Raw genomic sequence first — 8,067 nt, 5'->3', positions numbered from 1 at the left:
CTTTGCGGTAGCCGGTGGGCTCAAATCACTAACCTTTCAGTCAGCAGCCAAGCGCTTAAATATTGTGCTACCAGAGTGCCTTCTAATGCATATAAAAACCATACCCACCTCCATTGCGTCAATTCCAACTCTTAGAGACACTGGGACAGAGTTCAAATGCCCCAGAGGGTTTCCAGGATTGTAAATCTGTACAGGGACTGGACAGCCTCACCTCTCTTCCTGGGAGCGGCTGGTGGGTTTGAACTGCCGGTGTTTGGCTGTGCAGCTGATTGCTTAACCGCTGTATGACCAGGGATCCTCTGGGGCCCCAAAGAGCTGTCCTCATAATGTTTTTGTGGGTCTGAGTGCTGAGCACCTGTCATCCAAACTACAGAGATCGGGAGGCGTTGGCAAGAAGGAAAAATTCAAGTTTCTCTTTGGAAGGATGGGGCTTTCCAGAAGTTCCAATGTCTTCTGCTCCGTGTCCCAGAAAGCCCCAGTTCAAGGTCCATGGTGTGATTTCTGGGGTCAGTTTAGGTCCTGAAAGATCGTCAGCATTCAACAGAAAGATTCCTCACACCTCGGGGGCAGGGGGGGGGACACAGGTAGCTCTCCTCACAAATTCAGAAAATGCTTCCATCTGGGATATAATCTGGTCCTCTAATTAGATACAGAATGTTGGCAAAGAACAGTAAAAGTGCCATGGGCTGCCAGGATGGCGAGAGTTTGTCTCTTCTACTTGGGACATGTTCTCAGGAGGGACCAGTCACTGGAGAAGGACATCGTATGTGGTAAAGTGGAGGTTTGGAGAAAAAGAGGGAGACCCTCAATGAGATGGATTGCCACAGTGGCAGCATCAATGGGCTCAAGCGGTAACAACCGTTGTGAGGCTGGTCCAGGACTGGGTGGTGTTTTGTTCTGTTGTGCGTAGCGTTGCTAAGAGTTGGAACTGACTCTACAGCACCTAACAACAACAACAAACAAGAATACTACATTATATATAGAAAAATATATAATATATGGTGGTGGTAAGGAGCTCTGGTAGCGTAGTGGTTACAAATCGGGCTGCGAACCTTAAGGTCAGCGGTTCGAAACTACCAGCCGCTCCGCGGGAGAAAGATGAGGCTTTCTACTCCCGTAAAGATTTACACCCTCGGAAACCCTGTACAGGGTTGCTATCGGTCGGAACCGACTCGACGGCACTTAACAACAACAACAATGGTGGTGGTGATTATGGGCCATGGAGCCACTTCTGACTCACAGCGACCCTGTTATAGGGTTTCCGAGGCTGTAAATCTTTACGCTTACACAGTAACTCATCGTTCTCCCCGTGGAACAACTGGTAGTTTTGAACTGCTGACCTTGAGATCAGCAGCCTGACTCGTAACCACTACGCTACCAGAGCTCCTTTATAGAACATATAGTAAGAGACTATATATACAATGAACTATATAAAATCTATTAGCCAACAATGGGCTCAAGTGTAGCAGCAGTTGTGAGGATGGTGTGGGAACATGTGGTGGTTTGTTGTGTTGTACGTCTGGACGCTCTGGGTTGGAACCGAGATGGTGACACCTAATCACTACATCTATCAGATATATTGGAGTTCTGGTGTGGCATTATAGGATAAGCACTGGACTGCAAGGTCGGTTTGAACAACAGGTCAGTGGTTCAAATTTACAGCTGCTCCTTGGAAACCCTATACAGGGTTGCTAAGAGTCGGATTTGATTTGACAGTGTGTAACAACAACAACAATCAGATATATTACAATATGTCTATGTTGTGCATGATATATATGATTATTATATTAACTATTTTGTATGTAACACTGTAGGATACACAGCATAGTGGTTACAAATCGGGCTGCGAACCTCAAGGTTAGCAGTTCGAAACTACCAGCCATTCCATGGGAGAAAGATGAGGCTTTCTGCTCCTATAAAGATTTACAGCCTCAGAAATCCTGTGCAGGTTTGCTAAGAGTCAGAAACGACTCGACGGCACTTAAAAACAACCACAACTGTAGGATAAACCCTGGACTGCAAGGTCAGTTTGAACCGCAAGGTCAGCAGTTCAAACATAGCAACCACTCCTCGGAAATCTTAGACAGGGTTGGTATATGTCAGAACCGACTTAACGGCACTAAAAAACAACATATAAAATATATATTCTAACTGCTCTATTGCAATAAATAATTTAATGTGTGTATTATATAGTATTAGAATCCTGGTGTGGCACTGTGGGTTAATGTGCTGGACTGAAAGGCCAGTTTGAACCTCAGGGTTGGTGGTTCAAGCTCATCAGTCACTCCTCAGAAGCATTGTTCAGGGTTTCTATGAGTCGGAAACGACTCGATGGCACTTAACAACAACAACAACTTTATATATGATTGTATATAGTCTGTCACAGGAGAAAGATGAGGCTGTCTGCTTCCGTAAAGATGTACAGCCTTGGAAACCCTATGGGGCAGTTCTGCTCTAAAGGGTGGCCATGACTTGGAATTGACGGCAATATGTTTTCTGGATTATTTGTGAAAATCTTGGTTTTCTTTTTCCTCTTGACTCACACGGTGGTCTTTGTCTCTTTTTTTATTCCAGAAGAAACCATACAGTTTCAACTCATCAACTTTAATTTCGACACCGTGAGGGTGACATGGAATACAAGCAGTTTCCCGGGGATGAATCTGTCTTTTCTCTACACGTAAGGGTCTGTGGGCACAGGGAACTTAATGCCACTTGCTCAAACCTCTCTCCTTCTGTGACATCAGAAACAAGGAAAGCCAGGAAGAAAAGAGAGGTCAGGGACCCCTCGCCATATCCCTAGTCCTGTAAACGTTTGCATCCAACTGTCACAAACAAAAACACTTCGATTTTACTAAGACAACGTGCCCACTTCACCCAGTGGCGTCTGAGTCAAGATTTTCAGCCTCAGAAACTGTTTGGAGCAGTTCTACTTGGTCTTGGAGAGTAACAAAGACTCAGTATCAACTTGATGACCGCGGGTTTGTTTTATTTTATTGGAGTCCTGGTTTGGCAGTGTGGGTTCATATGCTGGACCTCAAGGTCAGTTTGAACCACAAGATCAGCAGTTCAAACTTACCAGCTGCTCCTTGGAAGTCTTATACAGAGCTGAGCCGACCCGATGGTACTTAGCTACAACAAAGCTGGGGGTGAGATTGTGTTTTGCAGTTTGAATATTTCAAGAGTAGCCCTGGTAGTTAAAATACTCAACTGCTAACCCAAAGGCGGCAGCTTCCGAAACCCTACAACACAGTTCTACTCTGTCCTATGTTGTTATTGTTGTTAAGTGCCATCAAGTCGGTTCTGACCCATAGCCACCGTGTATAGGGTTTCCAAGGAGCAGCTGGTAAGCTTGAACCACCAACCTTGCAGTTCAAATGGCTTTGCAATCTGGTGCATTAACCCACAGCGCCACACCAGGACTCCAGTTACATTTGAAAAATCAAGCACTGAAAACTTGTCAGATCACTATTTTACTAGGACACACATCGATGTAAAGTGCTTTAAAACCTTAGGACTTTATTTTCCCTTCCAGTTTTGGAGACCACACGTCTGAGATGCAGGTGTGGACAGGGCTGGCTCCCTCCGGCGGCTCTAGGGGAGGGTCCTCCCTCGTCTTCCAGCTCCTGGTGGTCCCAGGTGTTCTTGGACTTGTGGGTGAATCTCTTCCATCTGCCATGTCTTCACACGGGAGCTCTCCTCTTTGTGTCTTCTCCTCTGTCTCTTCTCCTCTTTTATAAGGACCCCACTCATATATTACCAGGGCCTACCCTACTGCTTGATGGCACTTAACAACAACAATACCCTACTGTAGTCTGACCTCATGTTAAGTGAATTATATCCACAAAGACACAAGTCTGGAATCCAGGTGTGGGCAGGACTGGCTCTCTCTGGTGGCTCTAGTGAAGGGTCCTCCCTCATCTTCCAGCTCCTGGTGGTCCCAGTGTCCTGGGCTTGTGGCTGCATCTCTCCCATCTCTGCCTCGTCTTCACATGGCTGCCTTCCCTCTGTGTCTCTTGTCTTCTGTCTCCTAATGTGACCCCACTCTTTGGGTTTAGAGCCCATGTGAAATCCAGCAAGCTCTCATCTCAAGATGTCTCACTTAATCACATCTCCAAAGACTCTTATTCCAAATCAGTGTCCGTTCCCATTCTGGGATGTTAACTCACCTTTTGTGTGTGTGTGGCCACTATTCAGTGGGGAATTCTGGTGGGCTGCTGTCAGATCAGCACTGGACTGCTAACTGCAAGGTGGGCAGTTCAAACCCACCAGTCGCTCCTTGGAAACCCTATACACGGTTGCGATGAGTCGGAATTGACTCAACAGCACTTACAACAATGACCATTCGGTGAGGCTATTTATGGAACCCTTGAAGGTTTCAAACACCTGAGAGGACAGATCCTACTTTCCTGAGTAGACAGGTGTCTCCTTGATGGGGAAGAACTTTGAAAAGAAGGAGAAAGATGGGGGTTTGGAGGGGGGAGCAGGTAGTAGATACGTGAAAATGCTGTTTGGGAAGATGGCCTTGGATTCAACGGTCCTCTCTCTTCCATCACAGATTTGGAAGTGTGGCGATCCGCCCGTGTCCCACCTACATTCTCGAGCAAGGATGCACAGCCGGGTGTGTTCTGGAGGTGGAACCCAATGAGGATGGGGACAGAGATCTCGTACTTGAACTATCACTCAGCAACGGGACCGACATGTTTATCAACACTAGCTTGTGGATCAGCTCCTACCGTGAGTACTCAGAAAGGATTTCATTGTCCACCCCCCACCCCCACCCCAGGGGAGCTGACTCTGGGGGACTCCCTCGTCGACACCAACAGGCAAGACGTGGCCCCTTCTAGAAAACCCATATCCACATGGCTGTTGGGTGGAGACAATGATGGAGACCAAAAGACCTTCTGAAGGTTGTGATTTGAGACAAGGTACCCCCTCGATGCCACAGAAAGTAAGAAAGAGACATAGGGAAACCCTCTAACTCTTAAATGATTCACATCCATTTTTGTCCCCTGAATTTTGGTGGTCAATTTTGAGAAGTCCCCAGAGGATGTCAATGGTTGGTACTCAACCTATTTTGGATGTGTTATCAGGAGGGACCAGTCCCTGGAGAAAGGGCATCATGCTTGGTAAACTGGAGGGTCAACAACAAAAAAGAGGAAGACCCCAATGAGATGGATTGGCACAGTGGCAGCAGCCATGGGCTCAAGCGTAGCAACGATTGTGAGGAAGGGGCAGGACCGGACCGTGTTTCATTATGTTGTCTATCGGGTCGCTATGAATTGGAATTGATTTGAGGGTATCTAATATCAATAACCATCCTAAACTTTGGTGGTTCAAAACCACCCACTAGCACCACCAAACAAAGGCCTCGTGATCGTCTTCTGTAAAGCTCAGAAAACCCTATGGGCAAGCAATCTATGGGGTCGCCATGAGTTGAAATGGAGTTGAGAGTATGGATGTGTTTTTAAAGGTGTGGGTGTATCTCGAGTGGGCTAAAACACCACAAATGCCCCAAAGCTCTCTCTAGAATGTGCATTCTTCATTGTAGAATTCTGTCATCAGTGACTATTTATTTATTTGTCTGTTTTTAGAGAGGAAAAGTCACAGATTTGCGTCAGAATCTACGCATTTGAACTATGGTGTTTGAGAAGAATACTGAAAGTACCAATGTCTGTCAGAAGAACAAACAAATGTATGAGAGTTTCTCCCATTAATTATTGTCAGATCCTCTAAAAAACAAAACAAAATCAACTAAAACATTCCCCTGCAGTCAAATAGATACTTATTCATAGCAACCGTTTCAGACAGAGTCCAGGGTAGTACAGGTACCACTTAAAACAAAGATAGCTGTGGGTAGAATAATGTGGTATTGTTGGTATTCACTGAATCAGCTCCCGTGCATCGCAACCTCAGCTAGAATAGATCAGAACATGCAGAATTCAAACCATTCTCACCAACATTGGAGTGCCTGAGACCCCATCGGTTTAGCTATTAAAAGCAGACCTCTCAGCTGCTGCCCTCATGTAAACAAGGGCCATGTATGAGTTGCATAGCAACCAAATCTGTTTCTTGTGTCATTTTGACACAAACAGGAAGCAAACAGCCTTGCCCCTTTCAAAGATGGCGGCCGACCTCACCTCAATGAATGTGTGTTGCTCTCCAGACTCCTGCCCATAATCCAATCTCCTAAATCAAGCTCCTGAAACTTTGAGGAAGAAGGACTAGCAGGAGTTTTGGAGAGCGACGTTATTGGCAGGGCTTTGGAGACCAACACACAGTCAAAGTGGTCCAGTTGACCATCATCTTTAAGTGGGGCAAAGCTGTTTGTTTCCTGTTGCTGTTGTTAGGTGCCATAGAGTTGGCTCCGACCCATAGCAACCCTATGTACAACAGAACAAAACACTGCCTGGTCCCGAGCCAACCTTACAATCATTGCTATGTTTGATGCCATTGTGTCTGCAACTGTGCCAATCCACCTCATTGGGGGTCTTCCTCTTTTTCACTGACCCTCCATTTTACCAAGCACGATGTCCTTCTCCAGGGACTGGTCCCTCCTGATAACACGTCCACATGACTTGAGATGAACTGTCGCCATCTTCATTTCAAAGGAGCATTCTTCTGGTTGTACTTCTTGCAAGACAGATTTGTTTGTTCTTCCGGCAACCTGATTTGCTGAATATTATTTGCCAACACCCTAATTTGTTTCCTACTCAGTTCAGAATACCACAGGCAACAAATGTGGTTGCTATGGAACACCTACATAGCATTTTCTGAGCCATATGGAACCGGTTAGAATCTCTGGTGAAAGGAAAGTGTGTCTAGGCAAATATAAAGCTACTTTTTTGGGGGGTGAGGTGAGGAAATGTTCACCTTGTCTAGGAAGCCGTGTTTCTCTTGTTCTTCCTCGTAGTAAAACCCGGATCCCTGAACGACTTAAAATTCCTGTGGAAGCAGGAAGAAGTCACTGTTACTTGCCCTGAACTCCCGTATGAGGGTCTCCTTTATGAAGTCCAATACAAGAACAAGTTTGATTCCGGGTGGCAGGTAAGTCCCACAGCACACTCTTGTGGGAAGTGATGCTATGTGGAGGAGTTAGTACTTGTCATAGATTGAATGTGTCCCTTCTAAATATGTGGGACAAATCCTAACCCTATACCTTTGGAGTGTTGGTGTGGCACTGTGGACTGCTATCCACAAGGTCAGTGGTTCAAACCCTCCAGCTGCTCCTTGGAAACCCTACACAGGGTTACTATGAATTGGAGCCGACTCCATAGCACTTAACAACAGCAATAGCATATCTATCCTTGGTAGCGATCCTATTTGGGAACAGGGTTTTCTTTGTTAAGCAAATGAGGTTAGATTACTGTGAGGCTGTCTTATGCCAGTCTCTTCTGAGATGAAAAAAGGAGCAGACCAGACACATGAGAAGCCAGATCCTCTGCCATCGAATCAATTCCGACTCACAATGACCCTCTTCAGGTTTTCAGAGACTGTAAATCTCTACGTGAGCAGACAGCCTCATTGTTTTCCCGATGAGCGGCTGGTGGGTTTGAACCACTGATCTTGTGGTTCGGAGCCCAGCGTGTAACCCACTGCACCACCAGGGCTCTGTAAGCCTTCCACATGTGTGTTTATGAAAGCCACTCCCTTTTGTTGTTGTTGCTACGGAAGCCCTATAGGACTGAGACAGCACCCCACTCACTGTGTCCGTGGGGTTCAGTGTTTTCCCCCAAGGCACCTTTTCCTTCTGTCTGGACCCCACTTCACTGCATTTCATCTTTCCTTGTGAATGTCATTATCTTAGTTCTCCAGTGATTCTGAAATGACATCAAAAGGGGGTGGATTCAACAAACAGAAATTTATTCTCTCACAGTTTTTGAAAGCTCCAAGTCTGAGTTCACAGTGCCAGCTCTAGGGGACGGCTCTTGCTTTGTTGACTCTGGAGAACGTTTCTTGTCTTCTCTCAGCATCTGTAGGTGTGGTGTTCCTTGGAGATTTCCGTGGCCTTAGCATCAATCTTCCTCTGGGTCTAGCATGTTTTTAGCGTAGGGATCCTGAGTCCAAAGG

The 8,067-nt window shown here is 46.1% G+C and overlaps 1 protein-coding gene across 1 annotated transcript in view; it reads left to right on the top strand.

The window, feature by feature from the left end:
* The first annotated feature begins 4,334 nt into the window (after positions 1 to 4,334).
* Positions 4,335 to 8,067, top strand: part of CRLF2 (cytokine receptor-like factor 2) — a 90,191-nt gene continuing 86,458 nt past the window's right edge. Inside the window, exons 1-3 of the mRNA XM_006876262.1 lie at positions 4,335 to 4,345; positions 4,556 to 4,664; positions 6,880 to 7,044. Of these exons, the coding sequence (XP_006876324.1) occupies positions 4,335 to 4,345; positions 4,556 to 4,664; positions 6,880 to 7,044 (285 nt within the window). The remainder of the gene's footprint in view (positions 4,346 to 4,555; positions 4,665 to 6,879; positions 7,045 to 8,067) is intronic.

This window comes from Chrysochloris asiatica, unplaced genomic scaffold (genome assembly GCF_000296735.1).
Source record: "Chrysochloris asiatica unplaced genomic scaffold, ChrAsi1.0 scaffold00372, whole genome shotgun sequence".
Classification (NCBI taxonomy): domain Eukaryota; kingdom Metazoa; phylum Chordata; class Mammalia; order Afrosoricida; family Chrysochloridae; genus Chrysochloris; species Chrysochloris asiatica.
This window is presented reverse-complemented; position numbering and strand designations above follow the sequence as displayed.